Genomic DNA, 27,271 nt, shown 5'->3' with positions numbered 1-27,271 from the left:
TTTTTCTATCATGAATCAATGTATAGAAGATTTTAATTTTAATAGTATTATGTAAATTGACTGTAAATACTGGAAGAAAAATTTGAAGAATGACTCATTTACATTTTGAAGTACATTTCTACATTGAGAAGTAGAATTGCTTCTCAAATCGCACAGTACCCCTGTGGATTTAACGTCAAGAATACTACGTTGACACAAATAAGTGCATTTGCTTAACTTGGACAGATGTGGTTTTGAAATTGACATGCTTTAACTTTAAGGTCAAATCAATTCTTCGAAAAAAATAAACTAGTTTTATCAGTGTGGGTGCAAATATTAAAGGAAAATGATTTTTGGTACTCTTTTCTTACATATTGAAAGGATAATATTTTAGATATACTGAGTAAAATAATATGCATTATTAACATCAATTTCTCTAGTTTCTTTTTAACTTCTTTTTTTAATATGGCTACTAGAAAATTTAAAACTGCATATGTGACTCCGTTGGACAGCACTGCTTTGCATCAGGTAACATAGTCATACTTATTTGACATCCTCCAGTACAATGCTGAAAGAGTACAGAATAGTCTTTTTATTATTTGATAAGTAAATTTATTCCCAAATTTTGGATAATTTTTCTTAATATTATTGGCTCATGAAAGACCATGATATGTCTGAGACTTGTAGTAACTCAGCAGGTTTTGAGCCTGTGTCTTTGGAAGAATAATAGCAGTTGAGTCAGAAAAGGAAGTCTAAGGCCAAGCTATGAGAAGTCTTTAAGCATTTGATCTTTATTCTGCTGGCAATTGACAGCCATTGAAGAGTTTTAGAAAGGGTTTTTTTTTCATCATTAGATTCGTATTCTGGAAAGGTAACTATTGAAGCCTGTGGGACATGAATCGCAGGAAGCCAGTTATTACTATACAGAATAGAAAGAATAAAGACCCAAGTTTAGGTAATTGGAAATAAGGGGTGGGGGAAATGATGAGATGGATTTAAGAAAGATTTGGAGATTGGTGGAGTGTGGGAAGTGAAGGTAAAGAGTAAAGGATGAGTCCGAAGTTTTTGATGTGGTCAGCTCAGTGAACAGCGATGCTACAGACTATCACTATGTACTAACATGTAAATATCTCAAGATTGAGATTACTTGAGAAAGATCAAGCTGGGGAGGAAGGTCAAGTGTTCAGTTTGGTCATTTGACTTTGACTCTCTAGGGGGTGAACATAACCAATAGACAGGTCCAAAGCTCAGGGGAAAAGGTGGGAGCTAGGAGTGGAGATTTAGGAATCTTCTGCATATAGGTGGCTAGAATTGTGGGAGTAGAGAAGATCACCTGGATGAAGAAATTCTCTACCTTGGCTGCACCTTATGATCACTTGGAGGGATTGAAAAACCCCAATGCCCAGGCCATCCTACCAACAAATCAAATCAGGGGTGGGACCCAGGCATGATGTTTTTTTAAAGTTCCCAGGTGATTCTGTTCCCAGTGAAAGGTGGTTGTCTCATCACAGAAAGAATTCAGAAACGAGACAGGGAGGTCAGTAAAATAAGTAAAGTGAGGATTCATTTAAGCGACTGTATGCTCCGGAGATGAGAGCGGGCAGTTTCAGGTGAATAGCTGCCTTGAGTTTCTTTGGCAAGCTGGTTATGTGGGGTGTACAAATGAAGGGGCAGAATATTCATTGGGGAGGGAGGGGTTGGAAGTCGTATTCTCTGATTTTCACCCCACCACCACCTTCCCGAGGGGAGGAGGGATTTTGTCCTTATTTAGCTTTTTTTTTTTTTTAAACGAGAGGTTCATAGGGTGTTTTATTTTTGTGTTTCAATTTTTTTTTTAACATCTTTATTAGGGTATAATTGCTTTACAATGATGTGTTAGTTTCTGCTTTATAACAAAGTGAATCAGTTATACATATACATATGTTCCCATATCTCTTCCCTCTTGCGTCTCCCTCCCTCCCACCCTCCCTATCCCACCCCTCCAGGCGGTCACAAAGCACCCAGCCGATATCCCTATCGGCTCGGTGCTTATTTAGCTTTGATTGGAAGTGTCATGGCTTTGGTGCCTGATGGGTACTTATCTGCAAGGCTAATTTTTTTTTTTTTTTTTTTTTTTTGTGGTACGCGGGCCTCTCACTGCTGTGGCCTCTCCCGTTGCGGAGCACAGGCTCCGGATGCGCAGGCTCACTGGTCATGGCTCACGGGCCCAGCTGCTCCGTGGTATGTGGGATCCTCCCGGGACCGGGGCTCGAACCCGTGCCCTCTGTATTGGCAGGCAGACTCCCAACCAATGCGCCACCAGGGAAGCCCTGCAAGGCTAATTTTATTGTAATGAGAGCATAATGAGCAAAAGGTTACATCCAGATACTGGAGGTTCCCGCCTTTTCCCACCTTTCTTTCTCTGCCTTCAGAACAATTATCACCCCAAAATGTGTGGTTTCCTGTCAGTCTGGAGGTCCTGCTTTTCTTTGTCTGTCCATGGGCCACCCGCTATTTACAAGATGCGTGGTTTCCTGCCATCTGGCCATGCCCCCCTTTTTCTGCTCATATCTAGCTACCTGCCTGCTGTAACAATTCTAATATGCAGCCAGGTTTGAGAACCACTGGTACAGGGTAAGAAAAAAAAAAGACATGCCAATGATAGAATCCTGCAGAAACTCAACATTTAGAGAGATAACAGAGAGCAGGGCAAAGAAGCAGTGGGAACCCAATCATGTTGGGGGAAACACACACATACATACACACGTGTGTGTGTGTGTGTGTGTGTGTGTGTGTGTGTGTGTGTGTGTGTGTACATGCACATACCAGTCAGCACCAACATGAGGTTTTTCCCATTATCCTGAACAACAAGTGGGCAGGACCAGAAGAGGCAAAAGGCTGGACTGATCCAGGGTTGGGAGTTTGCAGGGACAAAGGACAGGGGCTTGAGAGGTTGAGGATGCGATGATTAACCATGGGGAGAGAATGGAAACAAGGTGAGGGATAATGTGAAGGGAAATAAGGTGGTTTGGGACTGAAGGTCTTGATATGATCAAGGAATGGGCACAGCATACATATTCTGAGTGGCCTATGGCCTTTACATGAAACTGCTTCCTCCTCCCGCTCTGCCCCAAGTATCCAGAAGTACTGGAGTTGAGGAGATTAAGGAACTGAGACAGGGCCTTGGCTGAATCTTCCACAGAGAAGCAGAAACTCCATCCAGAATGAGGCAGGCATTGAATTGAGGTCACACAGGTGTCAAAGTTGTCAGTGGGGCTTCCCTGGTGGCAAAGTGGTTAAGAATCCACCTGCCAATGCAGGGGACACGGGTTCGAGCCCTGGTCCGGGAAGATCCCACATGCCACGGAGCAACTAAGCCCGTGACACAAGTACTGAGCCTGCGCTCTAGAGCCCATGCTCCGCAACAAGAGAAGCCACTGCAGTGAGAAGCCCGCGCACCGCAACGAAGAGTAGCCCCCACTTGACGCAACTAAAGAAAGCCCGCGTGCAGCAACAGAGACCCAATGCAGCCATAAATAAATAAGTAAATTTGTTTAAAAAAAAAAGTTGTCAGTGAAAGTGAGCTGAGACCTGGAGGCCTGGTAGAGAGTGACTGGGCTGGATGAGGCATGTACCTCCTGGGGTTATTTTATTAACTCTGTGAACAATGGGCTGAAAGTATCAAAAAGGCCACCTTCCTGTTTTCTTCAACCCTGCACTTTAAAAGGCAGACCGATTGTTTCCCTTAAGTCAAGCTTGCCTGTTATCGAGAGCTTTAAACATGTCTTAGATGGTGCTGTGTCATATATAATTCAGGAGCATTGTTTTTCTTTTTTTCCTTTTTCTTATATTCTTACAGTTTCTATACATTCACTGTTTTCGATAACTTTTCATTTTGATATAATTTTAAATGCATGCACAGAAAAGCTGTAAAAAGAGTACAAGGAATTCTTTTATACTCTTTATCCAGATACAACTAGTGTTGATATTTTGCTCCGTTTATTTATCAGTCTCTCTCTCTTTATGTTTACATGCATTTTTTCCCCCCAAACCACTAGTTAGTTGGAGATGTTATAGTCCTTTACCCAAAATGCTTCAGGCTGTAATTCCTAAGAACAAGGACTTTATCTTATGCAACCCCAGTACACTGATCAAAGTCAGGAAATTTAACATTATGATAAAGCTATTGTTCAATCCACGGTTCTTGTTCTACTTTTGTCAATTGTCCCAGTAATGTCTCCTATGGCTATTTTTCTTTCCTGGTCTAGGATCCAGTCCAGACTCACAAATTGTGATTTAGTTGTCTTGTCTTCTTAGTTTCTTTTCATGTGGAACTGTTCCTCAACTTTACTTTGTATTTCTTGATCTTGACATTTTTTGAAGAATATAGGTCATTCATCTTGTGGAAGGTCCTTTAGTTTGAGTTTATCTGATGTTTCTTCATGATTAGATTCAGGTTGTGCATTTTTGGCAAAAAGACCACAGAAGGGATGTTTGTTCCTTCTCAGTACATCCCAGCAGGAGGCACATGATGTCAGTTTGGCCCAATTGGAGATCTTACCATTGCTTTATAACAGCAATAGAACGTTCTTTGAGCTTTATTTTTCCCATTTGGCAGGCATCTTGCATTGCAGTATAACTTTCTTTTTTGCACAACCTTGATAATGTGAAGTTTCTAAATTAGTTTTGATTACTTGCAAATAACCAAAGTACAATAACCTGGTGTTTTTTAAGGAAGCAAGTTAGAAATAATATCCATTTTTTTTCTGGCCATGTCTCACGGCTTGTGGGATTTTTATAATTCCTAGACCAGGGTTTGGCAGTGAGAGTGCAGAGTCCTAACCACTGGACCACCATGGAATTCCCTATCCATTCATTTTTACTTGTGGAGTTTTAACGTCAACAGGTATACTTAGATTTTTTTTTTAATTAATTAATTTATTTATTTAGTTATTTATGGCTGTGTTGGGTCTTCGTTGCTGTCGCAGGCCTTCTCTAGTTGTGACGAGCGGGGGCTACTCTTCGTTGCGGTGCGTGGGCTTCTCATTGTGGTGGCTTCTCTTGTTGCGGAGCACAGGCTCTAGGCGCACAGGCTTCAGTCGTTGTGGCTCGTGGGCTCTAGAGCGCAGGCTCAGTAGTTGTGGCTCTCAGGCTTAGTTGCTCCGCAGCATGTGGGATCTTCCCGGACCAGGGCTCGAACCCGTGTCCCCTGCATTGGCAGGCAGATTCTTAACCCCTGCACCACCAGGCAAGTCTCGGTATACTTAGGTTAAAGCAAAATGTACTTAGACTTGGCAGGCATGGGCAGGGGTGGGGGCAGGGGCAAAAAAAATGTACTATTTCAGACAAAAATGAGAAAACTATATACTTGTAAATAAGAATGAACCTATTTTTTAAATATTAATATTAAAGTATACTGAAAGTGCAAGACCTTTATGATTAACATGGCACCATGCCAGGTAATATACTCTAAAACCAGAAGAAGTGGAGAGAAGTGAATTATTTTTGCAGAGTGGATCTTAACAGTAACTGCTGCATAATGATTTTAGGCAGATTCTCAGAGCCCGACAGAGGGGAGTCATGGGACTGGTTGAAAGAAGAAGCTGAAAACTGAGCCAAAGAAGATTTTAAAATAAGAGCTGTGTCAACATGCATACAATCACTTGCTCTGAAGAAGCTGCAGTAGGATCCAGGAACAGGAAAAAAGAATATTTACTGTTTTGCGTTTGCATGCCAAAATGTAATCTCTTCTTTTCTTCTACCCTTCCCTTAAAGCAACAACTGTCTGCATGTAGAATGAATGTGTTTTAAATGAACCATTCAGTGCTCTTTTCTGCTCTCATTTCCAGTACTGAGCGACAACATGATAGACTAGAAGTCTCCTGACTTTGGAGTCAGACTGACGCCCGCAATTGGCCTCAGTGTCTATGTCTTTATACAAGGAATGAACCTTGCTGGATTGGGAGGATTAGAAATGACATATGTAAAGAACTCACAGTACTTTACAAATACTGTGGCCCATAGTGGACATTCAATAATGGAAGCTGCACATAAGGACGATGTAGTTTAAAGAAAAGAGCCCTGGCCTGGGAACTGGGGTACCAGGGTTCTGTTACCCAAACACTGGGTTCATCTCTTGGTGGGTGTCAAGTCAAAAGACACAACCAAGCCAAAGATCTATTAGGGGAACCACTGACTGAAGCCACCCGCCCTAGCCAGGCCCGATAGTAACCACTTGCATGAGTTCTCTTACAACAAGATGTCCTGGTAAGGAATGTGGAACTGACAAGCTACCAGCAACCGGGAGAATTTGGGAAAGGTCAAAAGGAGAGAGGAGAAACTAGTCCATATGTCCTACCAACCTCCCAGAATCCTTCTCGCTGGAATCCATCTTGGCTGAGTGATGCACATGCCACCAGGAAGGACCCTGAGTCAGAGTGATTGGCCAGAGACAATCAGGAAACTAACGCCATTACCATAAAACCGGAGACTGCGAGCCACGAAGCAGAGCAGTTCTCCTGGGTTCCCTTACCCTGTTGCTCTCTGCCCCGGCGCCCCTTCCCAATAAAGTCTCTTGCTTTGTCAGCACGTATGTCTCCTTGGACAGTTCATTTCCCAGTGTTAGACAAGAGCCCACTCTCGGGCCCTGGAAGGGGGTCCCCCTTCCTGCAACAAATGGTGACTCTGGTGGGCCTCTTCTTTGCTACGACTGACATCCTGGCCACTCGGGGTACTCAGGGACCAGCTCGCCTGCCGACAGACCAGACCCAGAGGCCACAACCGGGACCCTTTTGTCCCTCATGTCCTTCTGACACACATGACTGGCCAGAGTGCCCTGACCAGGTAAGGAACAAGAGACTTTATTGATCTCTTTCCCCTTCCCTCTTCCCTTCCTCTTTTCAACCCCTCCTATCCTACCCTTTTTTCTTCTGTCCTGGTCGTGGATGCAGGAGTCTAGTTGAAGGGCCTCAGCCTAATCTGAGGGTCGGAGCCTGATCACCTCCAGTGGGCAGATAACTCAAATTCTGGTCTGGTATGTGGTATGTGGTATCTGGTTTCTGGTTTCTGGTAGGGCCAAGTTCCCATCCTCCCTTCCTGGAAGCCCAGGGAAAAGTCCCGTAACACCTGGGCATCTGCAGGTGGCAGGAGATATCTGTAAGGCCATCCCTTTTATCCCCCTCCTTCCCCTCTTCTTTCAACCTCTTTTCCTCCCTTTGAAATCTCTGAAGACACGAGATATTTCCGTTTACTCTGTCAGTACTCAGATCTGAAGTTCTGTGTCTCTGCAGGAAGTTTTCTGAGAGACTGCAATCTTGTATTTAAGGGAGTGACTGATTAGGATGGCCGAGCCTGTGTGTGTTTTATGCTTTGTGTTCTGTGTTGTGATTTGTGATGGCCATTCTGCCTTGTGAAATGGGAAATTCTAGTTTTGTTCCACTGTGAAGCCCTCTTGGGCAAATTCTGTCTGACTGGAAAGATTTTAGCTATGAACCTATAACTAAGAAAAAGATATTTTACTACAACATTGTGTGGCCACCATATTATTTAGACTCCAGAGAAAGTTGGTCTAGGTAAAACTCTTGAAAATTCCAAAACTGGTTCTTTTTGCATATACAGTTAGGAAAAGCAAGCTTGATAAAATGTCTTTTCAGAATTCTGACCCTGAGGGAACAAGTCCTACTAGGAGAACTTGACTTTCTCTCCCTGTGCCTTGAGACCAGCGCTCTCAGGATCACTTATCTTATCTAGACCATCTCTAATTCCTGAGACTGAGGGGAAAAAAAAGGTAAGAAGACTTTTAAATTTTACCTATTCCAACTGTTATTTATAAGCTAGTGAGTTTTATATTGTAATACCTGATTCATGACTAAGTTTAGAAATGAGGCTATGAGACCTCTGGTTGTATCTGTCTATATGTTTATGTGTGCATTATCTTTGTTTTTACCTTTGGATGGTATTAACAAAATTAATTTGTAAGTGGGCTCTACTTAATTGGATTAAAGGAAATTAAGCACTTATATAAATTCTCAAAAACACACAGAAGGTAACTGGCCAGAATTAATTTTAGGTTCACGTGAACTGGGAAATATTCAGTATTAAATTAATACCTGGTATTAATGTTTAAGTTTGTTGATCTAATTAATATAGACATGTCTTTAGAGTCATCAACATCAAATATAATACCTTTATTGTACTTGGGTTTAATAGAAGTCAAATAAGACCTTATTATATCTGTTGCAAATTTTTCAGCAAGAAAAATAACTTGGTATGATGAAATTTTTATAAGTGTATTAAATGCAAGTGAGATAAGAGCTTTTGGATGAACTTTTTAGGAATAATTATGTTTTAGAAATGTCTACTTGAGGATGATCTCTCCAGATATTTGGTAATGTGAAATTTTACAGTTGTGTTAAGTTAAATGATGGAAGTTTGTTGAATAGCTGGGTCATTCCCAAATAAAATAAGATGCTGAGAGATCAGTTACTAAACAGAGAAACTAAAGATATTTAGGACTATTAATGAATAGGTTTAGTGCCACCCTGAGATGTTCTCTATTTGAAAGCAAATGTGGTACTTCCATGGTGGCACAGTGGTTAAGAATCTGCCTGCCAGTGCAGGGGACACAGGTTCGATCCCTGGTCCGGGAAGATCCTACATGCCACAGAGCAACCGAGCTTGTGTGCCACAACTACTGAGCCTGCACTCTAGAGCCCATGAGCCACAACTACTGAGGCCTGTGTGCCTAGATCCCATGCTCTGCAACAAGAGAAGCCACTGCAATGAGACACCCATGAACTGCAATGAAGAGTAGCCCCCGCTTGCTGCAACTAAAGAAAGCCTGCACACAGCAATGAAGACCCAACACAACCAAAAATAAATAAATAAAATAAAATAAAATAAAACTCCCTCTGCTTAAAAAAAAGAAGAAGAAGCTATGAGGAATAGAATTGCATTTTATTAGTGAAAAGAAAGTAAGTCTGACTGAGAGCTGGTTGTTTCTAGATAGAAGAAAAAGTGATGGATACAGAAAGTGATGGAAGATTTGTGGGGAGTGGACCCTGAAGAAAGAGTTTTGTGCATGGTCAGGACTGGCTAAGTTTAGAATAAATTTAATTGATTAAATGAATTTTAAAAGTAAGCTGGTACAAAACTTGAATTTGGCTTTTCTCTCTGTTAAGAGAACAAGTTTTCTTAAAATGTTGAACTGCCTTTGATAACAGATTTTAAGTTTCTTTACCTTTTAAGCGATATATTCTGTATTTGCCTTTGAAATCTTTTATTGTTACTTTGGCTAAGTGAATAACTATTGTTTCACAGTGACCTGTGATCCTATCTGACTGAGTGTTCTAAACGCTTTTGATATTTTTCTGACGAACTTTCCAAATATCAAATTTTAATTACAGTTCTTTTGACCTCCAGCTAAGTTCGAGATGCTTTAGAAGACCCATGAAGCATCTCACAGAGAAATATTTCATCAGTATGTTAAATTACAGTACATGGAGAGCATTATTACATGAGTGATAAACTTTTTAAAAAATATACTGTATGGAACGGGAAGTGGAGTCCATCTGCGATGACCTCTAACTTTAAGAAGGCAAACATGGCATCAACTGCTCAGTGAAAAAGGATGAGTCCTAAACCAGAGCTTACTGAAGAGCAGAAACAGGAAATTCGAGAAGCTTTTGATCTCTTTGATGCTGACGGAACTGGGACAACTGATGTTAAGGAACTTAAGGTGGCAGTGAGGGCACTGGGCTTTGAACCCAAGAAAGAAGAGATAAGAAAATGATAAGCGAAATTGATAAGGAAGGGACTGGAAAAATGAACTGTAGCTACTTTTTTATGGTGATGAGTCAGGAAATGTCTGAGAAAGATACCAAAGAAGAAATCCTGAAAGCTTTGAAGCTCTTCAATGATGATGAAACGGGGAAGATATCGTTCAAAAATCTAAAATGTGTGGCCAAGGAGTTGGGTGAAAACCTCACCGATGAGGAGGGGCAGGAAATGATTGATGAATATAAATGGAGATTGAGAAGTCAATGAGCAAGAGTTCCTGTGTATCATGAAGAAGACCAGCCTTTATTAAGATCAGTGTCATCTTTTTTTTTTAATTAATTAATTTTTATTTTTGGTTGTGTTGGGTCTTCGTTGCCGTGCGCAGGCTTTCTCTAGTTGTGGTGAGCGGGGGCTACTATTTGTTGCGGCTTCTCACTGTTGTGGCTTCTCTTGTTGCAGATCATGGGCTCTAGGTGTGCAGGCTTCAGTAGTTGTGGCACATGGGCTCAGTAGTTGTGGCTTGCGGGCTCTAGAGCTCAGGCTCAGTAGTTGTGGCGCACGGGCTTAGTTGCTCCACGGCACGCGGGATCCTCCCAGACCAGGGCACAAACCCGTGTCCCCTGCATCGGCAAGCGGACTCTCAACCACTGCGCCACCAAGGAAGCCCGAAATTGAGGTTCTTTGTAAGGTGACCTGCTGAGTGCTTTAATTCCCCAGGGCAGAACGAGAGCACGTTAGAGTGGAGAAAAGGGTCTTCAAGCTTTTGCCCACCTGCTGCTCTGCCTTGTATCGCTTTGTCCCGCATTCCCACATTTATGCTACGGCAGAACAACTTCTTCACAAGCACATGTTGTACCTGTGTCACCACAAGCAGGGGGCATCTCTTCAATGGTTCCAATGTTAATTGGCGCCTGAGTGCAGCTTTCTCTTTTATAAAACCCAGTGAACTCTCTTACTTGCATTTGGATGTGTGTGTGTGTGTGTGCTATTGTTTTGTCTTCAAATAACCCTTTCTTATTTTGAAAAAAAAAAAAATATATATATATATATATACCGTATGGATGTTATTATTCTAGAAATTACATGGAATTCCTAAAAATCTAGTATGTCCTGGTAAAATGTTGCCAGTCATAATTCTAGTTATTTTAAAATGTTGCATGTCACAGCAGTAAGTTTCTTTTGTCAGTTACATTGTGATCAGATGGTTAACTGTGACTTTTTAAGTCTTTCTGTCATTTATAGACAGTTGTTGTACTCTGATAAATCTCCAATTATCCTGGGGAACTGGGTAAGAAAGTAAAGAATCTTAAGGAAACCTGATGCTTCATCAAAAGTTTAACAAGAGGATTAGTTACTGAATGGGCTGGTGAATATAGTTGTAATGTTTATGTTTCTATCTGAAACATTACAAGCTGTTAATTTGTGTTTTCCAGATACAAAGAAACCCTTCCCCTCAAACTAATTATGACTTACAGCAATTTGGTAAATTACACCTTTGTAAGCAGAATTGAAAGATTTCTCTTTTCTCTCTACCTGACCCCTCCAGAGATTGGAAACTCTTGGGTTCCCAGCAGCTTTATCAGATAAATTAGAAAGGCCACCTCCTAATAGGTGCAGGAATCTGAAGGTATTTTTGTGGACCTTAAAAAGGGAGGAATTCACCTAAATCTGAGGCAGAATCTGTGACAAGCCCTTGGCTTTGCTTTCCTGGTCTGGGGAAGCCTTTAATCAATTAATCAGACTTAATGTGCAGACAAATTAATCTTGCTTTGACTATATTGGTAAAAATGAGGGTAACTTTAGACAGAAAGTGATGCTTCAATGGACATCAAAATCTAATTCTGTTTATTGAGGTCTATATTCACTAAGACTCACTTCTTAGATAGTTTTTGCTGTTATGTTATATTGTTGTAAAGTTTTAATTGAATTATTAAAAGGACACTTTAAATTTGTTTCTGAAGCTTAACTCAGTAATCTGTCTTTGGACGAAGCTCAGATGCTCCATGATCTGCAACTGGGAGGTTAACACCAGGTTATGGTCATTTAAATTTAAAGGCAACTTTATTTGGGGACAATTAAACCATACTAGAGATAACCAGCCTAGTAACACTAGGAAACTGGGCTGGGTGCCTTATGGATAGTGCCAATATATTATTTCCCTTAAAGATAAAGATTGGTACAGAACAGACTAAGAAAACCTGGGATATACTGGGCTGCACCTAATGGAAATTCTTGACTTAAATTCTTACTTGTGAGCTTACTAATACTGCTAGCTATATTATTTTTTTAATAAATAAATTTATTTATTTATGTCTGCATTGGGTCTTCGTTGCTGCACACGGGCTTTCTCCAGTTGCAGCAAGCGGGGGCTACTCTTCGTTGTGGTGCACTGGCTTCTCATTGCGGTGGCTTCTCTTGTTGTGGAGCATGGGCTCTGAGCTCACAGGCTGCAGTAGTTGTGGCATGCAGGCTCAGTAGTTGTGGCTCTAGAGTGCAGGCTCATTAGTTGTGGTGCACGGGCTTAGCTGCTCCACGGTATGTGGGATCTTCCTGGACCAGGGCTCAAACCCGTGTCCCCTGCATTGGCAGGCAGATTCTTAACTACTGCACTGCCATGGAAGTCCCTATATTATTTTTTATATTGAGTGTTTTACAGAATTGTTGTTCTTTGTATTACCAAATGTGTGATTGAGCCTCTGATAAAATGATGACATATAGTTCCATATAAGATCAGTGATGGTAATAGTAACTCTAGATATGGGAAGAAGCAACAAGAGGGAATATTTTCGTGGACCATAAAAGACTAGTAAGACAGGTGGTCCAGAGATTTTTGGCTACTGTGAATAAGGCCTAGTCTAGTAATAGCACATTGAGTGGCCTATCAGTGAAATCTTTGCCCGACCTGGGAATGATCATTCCTAGCACCATGGGACGAAGTGGTCATGAAGTGCCCCCGAAACCATGGTTGAATTTATGACTCTGAAGGGGCCCTGCCAAATGAAGACTGTCACTTGCCGTATGCTTATGCAAGGATTAGGTCAATGGCCACTGCAGCCACTGACCTTAACATACCCTGAAAGGAGTTCAGGGTGGAGATCAGGAATGAGGCACTCTGTGCTCTGGGAAAAACTGGTAGAACAGGCCTGCAGATCGTTAGATACTTTCAAGAGAAGACTTTATGAGCCCAAATTCTTCCATCTTCTCATATCTAGAAAAGCTCTAAAATCATTAACAGTGACATCTGCTTTGGCCATTAAAGAGAGAAGTGCAACTGAAAGTCAAAATGGAGTAGCTGTGATTCAGACATCCAGGGTAATACTAGGTGGCATTATGGGCATGATTTCAGACAAGTCCTTGTATTGCTAAGAACTTGAGTTTTCTGAGCTGTGTCAGACTTGGGATGCCACCAGCCATTCGCAAAAAAATGTCTGCTGGCAGCTGGTAGCTGCAACCTTATGGTTTCAAGGTATCCTCTTGTAACTACTAAATTTTTAGAAAATGAAATTGTTTTAGATCAGATAGTAGTAGAAAAAAGAGATGTGTAGTGGCCAATAGCTCCTGTTATGTACATATTAATACCATATCTGAAGTTAAAACTTACTTAGATTAGATAAGAATAAACAACTGGCTACCTGGTTACAAGTCTCTCCAAAGTGCGAGGTCCAGACTGGGTTTCCGGCTTACTCTTCTGAATTCCTCAGGGAATGAGATTTATTTTGTCTCTTAAAATTCCAGTTGTCACTCGTCCAAATACTTCTTTTTTTAATTAATTAATTAATTAACTTACTTATTTTTGGCTGCGTTGGGTCTTGGTTGCTGCGTGCGGGCTTTCTCTAGTTGCAGCGAGTGGGAGCTACTCTTTGTTGTGGCGTGCAGGCTTCTCATTGCAGTGGCTTCTCTTGTTGTGGAGCACAGGCTCTAGGTGCATGGGCTTCAATAGTTGTGGCACGTGGGCTCAGTAGTTGTGGCTCATGGGCTCTAGAGCACAGGCTCATTAGTTGTGACGCACGGGCTTAGTTGCTCTGCGGCATGTGGGACCTTCCTGAACCAGGGCTTGAACCCACATCCCCTGCGTTGGCAGGCAGATTCTTAACCACTGCACCACCAGGGAAGTCCCCAACTACTTCTAATTGGGTCTGTTACACCAAAATGGCGGACCAAGGGATTGAGATTTTAATTTTTTTTTTAATTTATTTTTGGCTGTTTTGGGTCTTTGTTGCTGCGCGTGGGCTTTCTCTAGTTGTGACGAGCAGGGGCTACTTTTCGTTGCGGTGCGCAGGCTTCTTAGTGCGGTGGCTTCTCTTGTTGCGGAGCACGCGCTCTAGGTGCGTGGGCTTCAGTAGTTGCAGCACTCAGGCTCAGTAGTTGTGGCATGCAGGCCCTAGGGGATTGAGATTTTAATCATACAAGACTCAGATCCAGGACTTGGAACTCAGGAATATTTCCAACTCGGTGTCTATTTTCCAAATTGAGGCGGGACTAGTCCCCCTTTTAGCAGGGAGTGGCCAGAGTTGTTGTACCCCAGTTCCCTGAATTGAAACTGAGCAGGACTCTGTTGGCTCTGGAGTACAAATCCTTTCTGTGTCCCCTATTTCTTGTTTGTAGGAATAGGCTTCATTCAGCCTCCTTGACCTTCCCTGAGTTCCAAAGAGCAGATTCAAACAGTTGCTAATCAGGGAATGGTGGGGATATATAGAAACAGGGGAGGAACAGTCAAGTGATGGTATGGCCTTAGGGCGGGGTCCTGGTTCCTCCTCAAGGAGTATGCATAACAATCTCTCTGAGTTCTTCTGCAGGAACTAAGGCCCCCACCCAGGTGAAGCATGGTAACTTCAGGCTGAGCACAAGACTCTTGGAGCACCGCCCTGTTACCTCACTACCAACTGATCAGAAAAAAGTCACAGACACTGCAGCTCTCACCCCAAATTTTGCCTTCCTTTTCTGGGCCCGGCAATGACCATCCTGTTCAGCCTCCTGTTTGGCCCTTGTCTATTTCAGCTGCTAACAAGGTTCATCTCTGATAGGGTCCAACAGTTTCAGGCTAAACTGTTGTTACTATGAGGGTGAATGCTGATTTGGGGCACAGAATACCTCGATTTAAATCAGGTGGAGAGAGTGGGACTTCCCTGGTGGCACAGTGCTTAAGAATCCACCTGCCAATGCAGGAGACACGGGTTTGATCCCTGGTCCAGGAAGATCCCACATGCCGTGGAGCAGCTAAGCCTGTGTGCCACAACTACTGAGCCTGTGCTCTAGAGCCTGCGAGCCACAACTACTGAAGTCTGTGCACCCTAGAGCCTGCACGCCATAACTACTGAGCCTGTGTCCTGAAACTACTGAAGCCCATACATCTAGAGCCCGTGTTCTGCAACAAGAGAAGCCATGGCAATGAGAAGCCTGTGCACCGCAACAAACAGTAGCCCCCACTTGCCGCAACTAGAGAAAGCCCGCATGCAGCAACGAAGACCCAATGCGGATCAATCAATCAATCAATCAATCAGGTGGAGAAAGACTTCTATTCCACTAGGCAGGACTACACCCACTCTCATCAGGAAGTAGTTACAGAAGAAAGAGACCTCTGCCCCAATTCCCAAGAAGTATCTTGAGTATGAAGTCTCTCTGGGGGAGTTGTTAGGGGAACCACTGACTGAAACCACCCGCCCTAGCCAGGCACCATAGTAACCACTTACATGAGTTCTTTTACAACAGGAGGTCCTGGTAAGGAATGTGGAACTAACAAGCTACCACCAACCAGAAGAATTTGGGAAAGGTCAAAAGGAGAGAGGAGACACCAGTCCATATGTCCTACCAACCTCCCAGAATCCTTCTTGCTGGAATCCATCCTGGCTGAGTGATGCACACGCCACCAGGAAGGACCCTGAGTCAGAGTGATTGGCCAGAGACAACCAGGAAACTAACCCTATTACCATAAAACCCGAGGCTGCGAGCCACATAGCAGAGCAGTTCTCCTGGGTTCCCTGACCCTGCTGCTCTCCGCCCGGGCGCCCCTTCCCAATAAAGTCTCTTGCTTTGTCAGCACATGTGTCTCCTTGGACAGTTCATTTCCAAGTGTTAGACAAGAGCCCACTCTCAGACCCTGGAAGGGACCCCTTTCCTACAACAGGTTGATTGGGAGAAGGAAGGATTAACTACTTGCATCAAGTAAGGAGAACACTGAGGATCTTTCCCAAAGCAGTGTCTCCCCAAACACCAAAACTGGGTAAGTTTTAAGCTAAGGGTACATGCATATTTTTGAAGGGGTTTGGGCAGAGGAGACTATAGCATAGAATTGGGGTAAAGGTTGACAGAGTCCAAGCTGTAGTTGATCGAAGTCTTAAGGGTCAGAAAAGGTCAACATCCTCATTCCATTCTCCATCTGGGTGGGGGGTCTTAGTTCCCACAGAACTCAAAGATATGTATCAGATTGTTATGTATATCCCTTAAGGAGGAACTAGGACTGTTTTATCTCTGAACTATTGTTTCTTGACTGTTTTTCCTTTGTTCCTGCATTCCCTCACTTCCCTTAAAATCATTAATTACTGAGACCTGTTCAAGGGCAAGCACTGTGGCCAGGCTTAGATCACAAAATGGCTTAGGCCAAAGATGGTTTCTCTTATGTCAAGAAAGCTGTGCCTGGTTCTCTTTCTCTGGGGACTCCCTATCCTACCTGCTTACAGTCCTGGTCCCTGAGCCTTCATTTCACTAAGAAGCATGTAAACTTGAGCTGGTTCCTCAAACTTTCTGGATTTTTGTCCCATTAGGGAAGAAGTGTTGGCTGGAGAGAAACTAGGTCCAGTTGGAGGGGCGCTAGCATGCTGCCACTAATGCGAGGTGGAAAGTTCTTCACTGGGGAGCTGACTGCTGTGCTGTGGGAACACAGGTGAGCAAGGAAACGAGCAATCAGCTCTGGCTGGATCAGGTGTGGCACCTGAGCTGGACCTTCAGTGCTCATGCGTGGGCTTTTCCACTGGAGAAAGGAGGTGTTTCAGGTGAGGACAAAGACCCAAGTGTCCGGCAGGTGAAAGAGCATGGTGCTGTCCAATGGCGGCTCATATCCAACCCCACTGCAATCAGCTTCTGGGACTACCTCTGACTGTTGAGTTGTATCAAATACATTTAAAACAAGTGGACCCTCTGTGGGCTTTGGAAATCTTTTAGCTCTACTCTAGGGAAATGTTAACTGAAATGGGAGTTGCCCTGTAAACCCCAGGTACTCACCATTTGGACTGGGGCAAAGGAAACTACCAGTTAAACATAAGTCTTAACTCACTAATAATAATAACTAATCGTTCCATGGTGTGTTCTATGTGCCAGGCACTGTTGAAGTGCTATACTTCTATTAATTTATTTAATTCTCAGAACAATCGTGTGAAAGACGTGCTGTTGTGTTACTTCCTTCACAGATAAAGAAAGTTAGAAAAATTAGATCATTTGCCAAAGGTCACCTGCAAGGAAATGGGAGAATTAGAATTAGGATCCAGGCCCCCCGATCCTAACCATTCTGCAGGCTGCCTCTCTAGAGACTGAGGAAGTAAAGAATCAATGTTACAGAAAAAAAATAAAATAAAAAACATATATATTTATATATATATCATAATTTTTTAATCGAAGTATAGTTGTTTTACAACAGAAAAGTATATATTTAACTAGCACTAACAGTTGAGAATTTAGTCACATCTTTGCGTATAGCTGTAGGAAATGCTGCCTTCAGATGAGAAGCCAGGGCATTACTTTTGGGACCAAAACATGCTCTATTATTTGCTTTGGTAACAATTTTGATTGTGTCATTATTTGAACATAGGCGGTTAAGTAATGCCTTACAACACTTCAGTCTCCCCTCCCCCTAATGCGCCATTCTTTGTTGGAAATGAGAGGAAAGAAGGAAGTGGAATGGGTTGGACAGCATTTTACTTGGAGCAATGTGGGCTTTGTAAAGAGTCTCAAGTGGAGATTCTCTTAAGAAAGCCTGGACCAGTGTGTCTTCTCTGGGCTGAGTGATGGAGCCTCAGGCTGCCAATCTTCCCTCTAAGTCAGGCTTTCTCAAACTGGAGGAACCCTTTGGTGGGGCGGGCGGTGTGTGGACATATCTCAGGGCACTGCGATTCTGCAAGGGTGAGGAAAGTGGCTGCAGGTAATAATAGGAATCTGCTTCTCATCCTTTTGTGTTCTACATGCTAATTCTAAAAGGGTCAGCGGGGACACAAATGAGGATTATGACTGGCACTCGGGGTGCTGGCTTGAAATGTCTTGCAGAAAACCTATTTTGTCATTTATTTTTCTTAAATAATCATCCAGAGGGTTCTACCAACAAACTCTTAAGGAGGTTCTGAATGGGCTGTGAACTGCCTGGCACCCTGGGGGTCAGGAATACAGTTTGCCCCGGTATCTGTAGAGGATTGGTTCCAGGACACCCCCCCCCCTCAGCAAAATCTGAGGATGCTCAATTCCCTCGTATAAAATGGCCTAGTGTTTCCATTTAACCAACCTGGGCATACCCTCTAGTATACTTAAAACCGTCTCTCGGTTACTTTTTGTTTTTTTGGGGGGGCGTGCCCCAAGGCTTGTAGGATCTTATTTCCCCAACTAGGGATCGAACCTGGGCCATTGGCAGTGAAAGTGCGGAGTCTTAACCACCAGGGAATTCCCTCGGTTATTACTTGGTTACTTATAATACCTAATATAATGTAAATACTATGTAAATAATTATAAATACAATGTATATGCTATGTAAATAGTTGCCAGAGGGAAATTTGAGTTTTGTTTTTAGGGACTTTATGGATTTTTTTTTTTTTCCGGTATGCGGGCCTCTCACTGTTGTGGCCTCTCCTGTTGCGGAGCACAGGCTCCGGACGCGCAGGCTCAGCGGCCATGGCTCACGAACCCAGCCGCTCCGCGGCATGTGGGTTTCCCCTGGACCGGGGCACGAACCCATGTCCCCCGCATCGGCAGGCGGACTCTCAACCACTGCGCCACCAGGGAAGCCCTGGAATTTGTTTTTTTAATATTTTCAATCTGAGGTTGGTTGAATCTACAGATGCGGAACGCACGGATTTGGAGGGCCAACTGTAGAGTTGAATGACTGGGAAGAGAGTGGGGAAGTCCAGAGTGGGGAACAGAGTGGGTTGGCTGTCACCATCATCTTCCTTTCCCGACATAGGACTCCTGAGAACTGGGTCTCTGCTTGGGGTCCTTTGGGGTGTTGAGCATGATGCTCTATTCCTCAGTTCATTTCAAAGGACACAGATATGGAGCACCTGCTGTGTGCCAGGCACAGTGCTAAGAACTGGGAACCCAAGGATGAAAAGTCAAGAGTCCTGAAGGAGCTCAGTGCCCAGAGTAGGGTGTGCCTTAGTAATAATATCAAACATCCTCATCAGCATAGCCATTTATTGAATACTTGTCAGGTGTCAGATACTGCCCTCTACGCTTGTCATATAGTTATTCATTTAATCCTCACAACAGCTCTACTGTTATTAGCTCCATTTTACAGAGAGGGGAAACAGGCACAGAGAGGTTGGTGAACCATTCACTGTCACACAGCTAGTAAGAGATTGGGTAGGGGTTCAGCCCAGAAATTGGTGGAGATAGGCAATGGCTCCAGAGAGGAGGGGAGCAGGACACCCTCTCCAATCACACACTCCGTGACTGGGAGGGGGCGCCTGCTGGTGGGAGGCGGGCAGACTCACACACCTCCGGTTTGGGGAGTTATAAGAAAAGTGGGGGGGGCTTCCCTGGTGGCGCAGTGGTTGAGAGTCCGCCTGCCGATGCAGGGGACACGGGTTCGTGCCCCGGTCCGGGAAGATCCCATATGCCGCGGAGCGGCTGGGCCCGTGAGCCATGGCCGCTGAGCCTGCGCGTCCGGAGCCTATGCTCCGCAGTGGGAGAGGCCACGGCAGTGAGAGGCCCGCGTACTGCAAAAAAAAAAGAAAGAAAGAAAGAAAAGTGGGGACACTTTGAGACAACAGGCAGGGCAATCAGAGGCAGCACCATGAAGGGTTGACTAGCCAGACACTGGAACCACCTGCCTGGGTTTGAGTCCTGGCTCCAGCACTTTATAGCTACCTAACCTCTTTGTGCCTCAGTTAATCCATTTGTAAAATGGGGATAATTGCACCTACCTCTTAGGGCTATTGTAAGGATTAAATAAGTTAGCATTCGAGGCTGAGAGGCTGAAGAATGCTTCTCTCTGGGAAAACCACAACGATGAGGCTGGTTTCGCAGCTGCCTTCAATTTGCTCCTTTTTGCAAACATCTCACTTCAAGTCCACCCCATCAGGCATTTACTTGGAATTTGCTATAGGTGATGAAGTTCACTTAATAAAAATTTCTATACAGCTTTACCTTACAAACTTGGTTTGGCTACATGTCTTTTTTTTTTTTTTTAATTGAGGTAAGATGTACATAACATGGAAGTAGCCATTTTACAGTGAAAAATTCACCGGCATTTAGTACATTTACAATTTGGGGTAACTGTATGTAATTCCAAGACATTTTCATCCCCCCCAATAGGAAACCCTATACCCATTAAGCAGTCACTTCACTTCCTTCCTTCTCCCAGCCCCTGGCAAGCACTAACCCAATTTCTGTCTCTATGGATTTACCTATTCTGGACATTTCTAGTGGAATCATACAGTATTTGTCCTTTTGTGACTAGCTTCTTCCACTTAGCATAATGTTTTTGAGGTTCACCTATGTTGTGCCATGTATCAGTACTTCATTCCTTTTTGTGGCTGAAAATAGTTTGTTTATCCATTCATCTGTGGATGGAAATTTGGTTGTTTCCACCTTTTTGCCATTGTAAATAGTGCTGCCATAAACATTTGTGTACAAGTTTTTGTTTGAACACCTGTTTTCCATTCTCTTGGGTATACACCCAAGAGGGGAATTGCTGGGTTACATGGTAACTGTTTAACGTTTTGAGGAACTACCGAACTGTTTTCCACAGTGGCTGTGCTATTTGACATTCCCACCAGAAATTCCTCCACATCCTCCCCAACACTTGTTATTTTCTCGCTTTTATTTTATTTTATTTTATTATTATTATTTTTTTTTTGCAGTACGCGGGCCTCTCACTGTTGCGACCTCTCCCGTTGCGAAGCACAGGCTCCGGATGCACAGGTTCAGCGGCCATGGCTCACGGGCCCAGCCGCTGTGCGGTATGTGGGATCTTCCAGGACCGGGGCATGAACCCGTGTCCCCTGCATCGGCAGGCAGACTCTCAACCACTGTGCCACCAGGGAAGCCCTTTCTCGCTTTTAAAATGTATTTATTTACTTGTATCAGAGCCAGCCTCATGGCTTTATCTATTGGGGTTCACACTGCTTTGGGGTTTGGCAGAGGCACTCTTCACTTTGCACTGGAATCTCCCGGGTTTTTTTTGTTTGTTTTTGTTTTTTTCTTTAAGATGTTTTAGGACTTTAATGTCCTTCACACGGTCAACATAAAACACTGACAATGGATGAACAATAGGGGAAAAGACTCTTCAGCAAAAATCTTCCCGAACTCACGGCATCACTGGTCAAACACCAGAAAGAGAACAGTCACGTGAAGAAACAGTAAGGGAATTTAACACAGATTTTTAGTTTAACAGCATAACTGAAAAACAAAACCAACCAACCAACCAACCAACCGTTCTTCTACCCACTGAAAGGAAAGTAAAAGTGAATCAGGGAGCTTCCAAATCTTGTGAAGCAGCTTAAAAAGGGAGAGGGGAGGGGGAAGGGGAGGCACACAACTGTTGAGAACGTAACACTCTAATGCACAAGGTCAAGGATCCTAACAAATTCTCAAAGTCTCAACATATACCAACAAGAACCGTATTATTAGAAATATAAAGGCACAGAGATATAAATGCATAGAGATATAAACTATTTGGTATTAAAAACAGACCTTGCTATATAAACATATAGTAAGTCACTTTTATCGCTTTATGAGAATAACCGTATAAAGAAAGTCCAGAAGACCCCACTGCTGTCATCTTGCAAAGGATCAAAATTCAGCACCTAGAGGGCCCCACCCACCCTCCATGCTGTGTGTCTGTGTGTCTCTAAAAACAACAACCTGCAATTTGCATATAATTAAACCCATAGGCAGCTTTGAATATGAGATCTAGGCAGAAAAAGTAGCAGCAAAGACAACAGTAGCTGGAATTTGGTAGAAAAGCAAGAGAAGACTTTTTAAAAGCTTCCAGTTCAAGTCAGAATTAAGGTTAAGTTTCAACAGCTTGGGATAGCTGTGGATGTTTTGCTGTTCTCTATGCCCTTTCAGGGAGATCATATTGAGTTCAAGAGCTTTGTCGACAAATCTTTTTTCTAAAGCATCATCTCCTTTGGTGTTGCCAATGTGAAATGGAATATTCATCTTGCTTCTATTCTGGGGCTCCACTGGACATCAATTCTAATAGTAGCTTTTCCTTTTCGACCACTTTCCAAAATTAGAATTCTCTTCTTCTGTCTAGCAGCTTTGGATGGTTCCTTCACCGATGGAGAAGTTATCCACTGGTACAACAAGTGGATTTTTTCTTACATCCAGAACGAGCAGAGTTCCATTGGTTTCAAGGGCCTTTAGTAAAGCCTTTGCTCCTTCACTGGTGAGGCCACACTGCAGCAGGTCCAGTGCTTTTGATGAAAGACAAAAGGTCACTTGCTAACTCTACAGATTTAACATATAGACAACTCTCATTTTCTCACGTGTGGAAGAGTCCTCCAAGCCACAAATCCTAAGAGATTCTGCAGAAGCACTTGCACCCAGGTCACCCATGAGCATGTCGCAGTTCGGAGCGATGCGTCTCAAACCAGCCATACAGTCAAGATCAGGTCTCCTGGAATGGAGATTCTCAGCCCAGGTTTCTTCATGCCTTCTGGTAGTCAGATACTTTAAGGTCTTGGCCATGTGATCTGCTCCCTGCCATGTCAGATTACACCCCGTGAAGTTTACTGTCTTAAAAGTGATAGAGTTCTTTACACCTTGACAAATAACTGTCTCGCCCAGCCGTGGCTGGAAGAAGCTCTGGATACAGATCAGGGGCAGAGGGTGCTCAGGAGCGGCGCCCAGTCTACCCCGCGGAGGCGGTCGCCGTTAACTCCAGCAGGCCCTCCCGCAGGGAAGCGCGCAAGGCAGGCAGAGGCACTGAGTCCTGCAGCGCGCACAGGTCCTCACAGCGCGGGAAGAAGTCGGCCGCGGTGTCGCAGCGCAGCTTCACCGAGTGATCATGGCCCGAGCGCGGCTTCGGGGACGCTGGCTGTGGACACGATGCCCACACCCACCTGGGGTCCCCGGCTCGCCTCCCGGCCCCTTGGGTGCTCACCGCCCGGGGGCTGCAGCCCCGCAGCGTGCGCAGGACCCGCGTCGCAGCCAGATGACGCAGGGCCACGAGCCCCAGCTAGGCCAGGCCCTCCATGCCGCGCTCCCGCGCCGTCTCCCACGGCGAATCGCCGGCCCTTAGGCGCCTGCCTCATCGACCTCCGCGTGCGGGGCTGCGGTTCAAACCGGCAGGCCTCCCGGGTTTTTATATATTTATTTTAACAATCCAATGCCTGAGCTGCACCTGAGTCCGGGCCCAGGTAGCAGCAATAGCTTTTAACGCTCCCTAGGTGATTCCAGTCTGCAGCCAAAGTTGAGAATCGTTGTATCAAAGATTCCAGGCCCCTCTTGGTTATACGCTCTTTTTAATCAGAAATTTAAACCGTGTTTAACTAGCTAGGCCAGGCCCACATTCATCTGAGAAATGGTGGGGGAGTGATCCAGATATCTGTCAGACATTGTAACCCTAACAAACAGCTAAGGCCAGTTCTTTTTTTTTTTTTTTTTTAAGAGAGGAAGTGATTTCACCACAGCTGCACACAGGGGGCAGGGAGGCAGAATGTCTCCTAGGGTCCCAAGTGAACTGGTGAAAAAGCAAAAAACAAAACAGTAGAACAAACGGCTACTGGGTAGCGCTCGCCCCTGCCTCCCCCCCACCTCTCTTCACAAGAGAGGTTTGGACTGCAGCCCCATAGAATGGCCTGTGCATTCTTTCAGCTGGGGAAGTTTCCAGATAGCACCCCAACTTCCCTGCCATGGCCACTGTCTTCTCCTTTTTAACAGAAATCTCTTCTGTTTTCCATTCTCTTCTTACCAGGAGGTAGTTATTGTTGCTAACTGTGCAGGACAGTGTGGCTCTTTATCTGAGGTTTTTGTTTGTTTTTTGCGATATGCGGGCCTCTCACTGTTGTGGCCTCTCCCGTTGCAGAGCACAGGCTCCGGAAGCGCAGGCTCAGCGGCCATGGCTCACGGCCCCAGCCGCTCTGCAGCATGTGGGATCTTCCCGGACCGGGGCACGAACCCGTGTCCCCTGCATCGGCAGGCGGACTCTCAACCACTGTGCCACCAGGGAAGCCCCTCTCTGAGTTTTTAAAAACTGTTGCAGACGTGCAAGTTGGCCTGACTGCCAATAAGCAGATGGGTCCATGTGAATGTGAGTTTTGGATAAGTGTAATATCTAACATCAAGTAGGATTTTGCTAAGAGGTCACTTTTCCGCTCTAAGTATTGACTTCAGCTTATTTTCACCACCCTCCAGCCACTCCCTCCGTCCTCAGGAGCACCTGCAATGGAACAGCCGTATGCCACGGGGACCCGCGGGGCATCACAGCGAGAGGGGGTCACGAAGGACCACACGTAGCAGTGGGGCCTGTGTCTGGTGATTTGGGGAGCGTTTAAGGAAGCCGGGTGTCGCTCTGGATTGGATGTTGTCAGGAAGTGGGGGTGAGTCCTGATCAGGCGTCTTAGTCTTCTTGCCCGAGAAGCGGGGAAGACCAGACAAAGGCTGGGATTGGTGAAGAAGCAGCAGTCTCTTCTAGGAGCCAGGACCCAGGGACGTTGGGGTGACTTTGGTGGTTTGGACAAGTTCCTGCTTTGTCCGTGTTTTGACATGATTATGGAGTGGTCTTGTTTTTGTTCCGTCCTATCCTGGTCACAGAGTGGCCTTGTCTGATGTCAGGGTTGTGGGGAATTGTTTATGTTCAACAGGAGGGCACCTGGCCAGCTCCTGCTGGATGCCAGGTACTGCTTTTCTCTGTCTCAGGCCTCCTTTGGGCCAAGAGCAGACGAGGGCAGGTAAGAGGACATTAATCCATGATATCTACATTTTCACCATTGCCAAGATTTTGTTGATGAGGAAATGCAGGCTGGCGTTGGGTAAGTCTCTTCTGCTTTTTTGTTGCAGGATAAGTTACTGATTTCTCTGATGTGATAACAGTTGCAGAGGATACACTGGTCAACTGTAACACAAGCAATTCCCACAAACAAAGTGATTATTTGTCTTCTAAGAGGCCTTGAAGCCAGGGGCCTAGATTATAAAACCCAGGCAAAGAGAACACGTTCCAGAATCCAAATAGGTACTCACAGCCCAGTTGGAGGTATTTACAAAGGCCTCAAGCCCTTGATTCCTGTCCATGTCCTACCTGTAACAGTCTCACCGGGATTGTGTCATTGATAGGTAATACAGGCACTGTGAACATGCTTAAAATTACCCAACAATGCTGGCTCCATTTCAAGGCCCATTTATCTCTGATGCTGTGCTAACATTATGAAGCGTTAGAGTTTTGTTGTGGCTTTCTGATTAGTTAATGGCAGAGTATCTCAGGGACTTTTATCTCTGTCTATTTTGCACCTGCAGAAGCAAGGCGGGGCACTATCGCTGGCCACTGCCACCTGCCCTGGAGGACACAAGCTGTTGAGCAGGACCGGCTACATAATTTGCAGGCCCAGTACAAAATGGAAACACGGGGCCCCTTGTTCAAAAATCATTCACAATTTCAAGACAGCGAGAGCAGAAAGTTAAAGCAAGTGCAGGGCTGTTCTGAGCCTGAGGAGGCCTGTGGAGCCTTGCTGCCCCTGCAGTGTGGCAGACAAGGACAACTGGGTTCCCGGGGACCTGACTCCGGAGGAATGACCAGAACTGGAGAGCATCCCAGGAAGCAAGCAAGAGCTGCAGTCTGAAGAATAGAGACTGAAGGCTGAGATAGCAGAAGAGCTATGGAAATTGAGGACCCTGGGATCCACAGAAGAAAGGAAAACATGCAGGGCAACAAACAGGTGGCCTGGGCTGGAGAAAATTAATGTGGGGGCTGAAAGGGGGCCCCGGTTCTTAACAGGATGGTCTATTAAAGGACACTTGTGAAGACACTGCCCAGTTCCTGTGGAAAGGTGAAGGACTCAGCAAAACAGCCACTAGGGACTGTTTGCAGGAGAAATTAAGCTTCATATCTAGGTTCCTCCTGCGCTTGTGGAGGTACAAGAGTTCACTGATCTAGACTTTGTCCAGCCATTACAGCAATTCCTGAGGAGCCTGGGAGTGCCTAGAGAGGCACAGAGGACTGATGGGATGATGGAGGCATTTGCCCAGTGATACTGTCAGTGTCATAAAGAGGGCTTTAGTGGCCAGACACTGATGTTCTCTCCTTTGTCGCATCTTGTTGATCACTAGCTACAACCCCGAAGTCAAAGACAAGCTCACAGCGAAAAGGTTCACTGCCACGAATGTAGACATCAGTGGTGGACGAGCAACTCTAGAAGCTGTAATTTCTCAAGTCAACATTAACAACGTTTTCCTCTCACTTCTTCCCCATTCCCATTTTTCGCAAAAACGTAGGCAACTAAGTTGAATACCCAAGAGCTTTCTGTTCTGTGCGGAAACGCAGAGCCGGCCCTGGCTATAGATAATGTAAATGACAATTCTAATAGATTAAATTGTAGCATTTGAAGAGTTAAGGAAAAGGCGGCAGTACTTTTAGACTCCAGGGTGGTTCCCAGCATTTTATTTTCTTGGCTTGGCCAGGAAATCAGAGGGGCCTGGGCTCGGGGGGCCGGTCTGGGGGAAGCGCAGGGGGTGGGCCCCCCGGAAGTCGTGCTGCGTGGTTTAAACCTAAGGTGACCTAACGGATGGCGGGAGCGCCCGCCAGATCCTCGGCGCGGGGCGCGGCCATTGGTGACGCACGCCGGGGAGCACGGCGCCCACGTTTCCACAGTTGCCTTAGCGCGGCCTCACACGCTGCGCTCGGAGTTCGGGGCTGCGGGCGTCCTCGCTTCCTCCCTCCCGGAGGCGGGCCCGACCCCGCCCCCGCTCCCCGGGTGGCTCCCCGCGGTCCCTCCTACCTCCTACCCTCAGCCTCCCCGGCGCGGCGCACTCCCCGCCGGCCGCAGCCTGACACGCCGCGCGGCCCCCCAGTCTCCCCGGCCGCCTCCCCCAGGCATGGCCCAGGGCCTCGCCTCACTATGGCAGCAGCACGGCACAGCACCCTTGACTTCATGCTCGGCACCAAAGGTGAGGGCGCGCGCCCGCCACCTGCCCCGTCGCTCCCGCCGCCGGGCGGGTTGGGGCCGGCGGGGCCGGGCGGGGCGCGCGCCGCGGGCCGAACAATGCGGACGGTCGCGCGGCCCCAGCCCCGGCGCTGTCGTCTCCCGGGCTGTCGCTTGCACCGGCGCCCGCGTGGAGGCCGCGCTCTTGCTCCCGCCGCGCTCTGTCCCGGCGGCAGCGCGGGGCCCGGGGGGGGGCC

At 45.4% G+C, this 27,271-nt stretch overlaps 1 protein-coding gene and 1 pseudogene across 3 annotated transcripts in view; both read left to right on the top strand.

Moving 5' to 3' along the window:
• Nucleotides 1-10,141, top strand: part of LOC113614555 (centrin-2 pseudogene) — a 32,250-nt pseudogene extending 22,109 nt beyond the window's left edge.
• A 6,381-nt stretch (nucleotides 10,142-16,522) lies between these two features.
• Nucleotides 16,523-27,271, top strand: part of SMS (spermine synthase) — a 60,753-nt gene continuing 50,004 nt past the window's right edge. Inside the window, exon 1 of one of the 3 annotated variants that reach the window (XM_027096185.1) lies at nucleotides 16,523-16,615. Coding sequence is in view for 2 of the 3 variants with exons in the window: in XM_027096183.1 (XP_026951984.1) it covers nucleotides 26,991-27,039 (49 nt within the window). In the remaining variant the exon portion in view is untranslated. Of the gene's footprint in view, nucleotides 16,616-24,326; nucleotides 24,480-26,738; nucleotides 27,040-27,271 lie in introns of those variants that run through there. The other 2 variants (XM_027096184.1, XM_027096183.1) reach the window with 2 other exon arrangements.

This window comes from Aethalodelphis obliquidens, unplaced genomic scaffold, assembly GCF_003676395.1.
Source record: "Aethalodelphis obliquidens isolate GAN/ISIS:26980383/991018 unplaced genomic scaffold, ASM367639v1 scaffold99, whole genome shotgun sequence".
NCBI classification, from domain to species: domain Eukaryota; kingdom Metazoa; phylum Chordata; class Mammalia; order Artiodactyla; family Delphinidae; genus Aethalodelphis; species Aethalodelphis obliquidens.
This window is presented reverse-complemented; position numbering and strand designations above follow the sequence as displayed.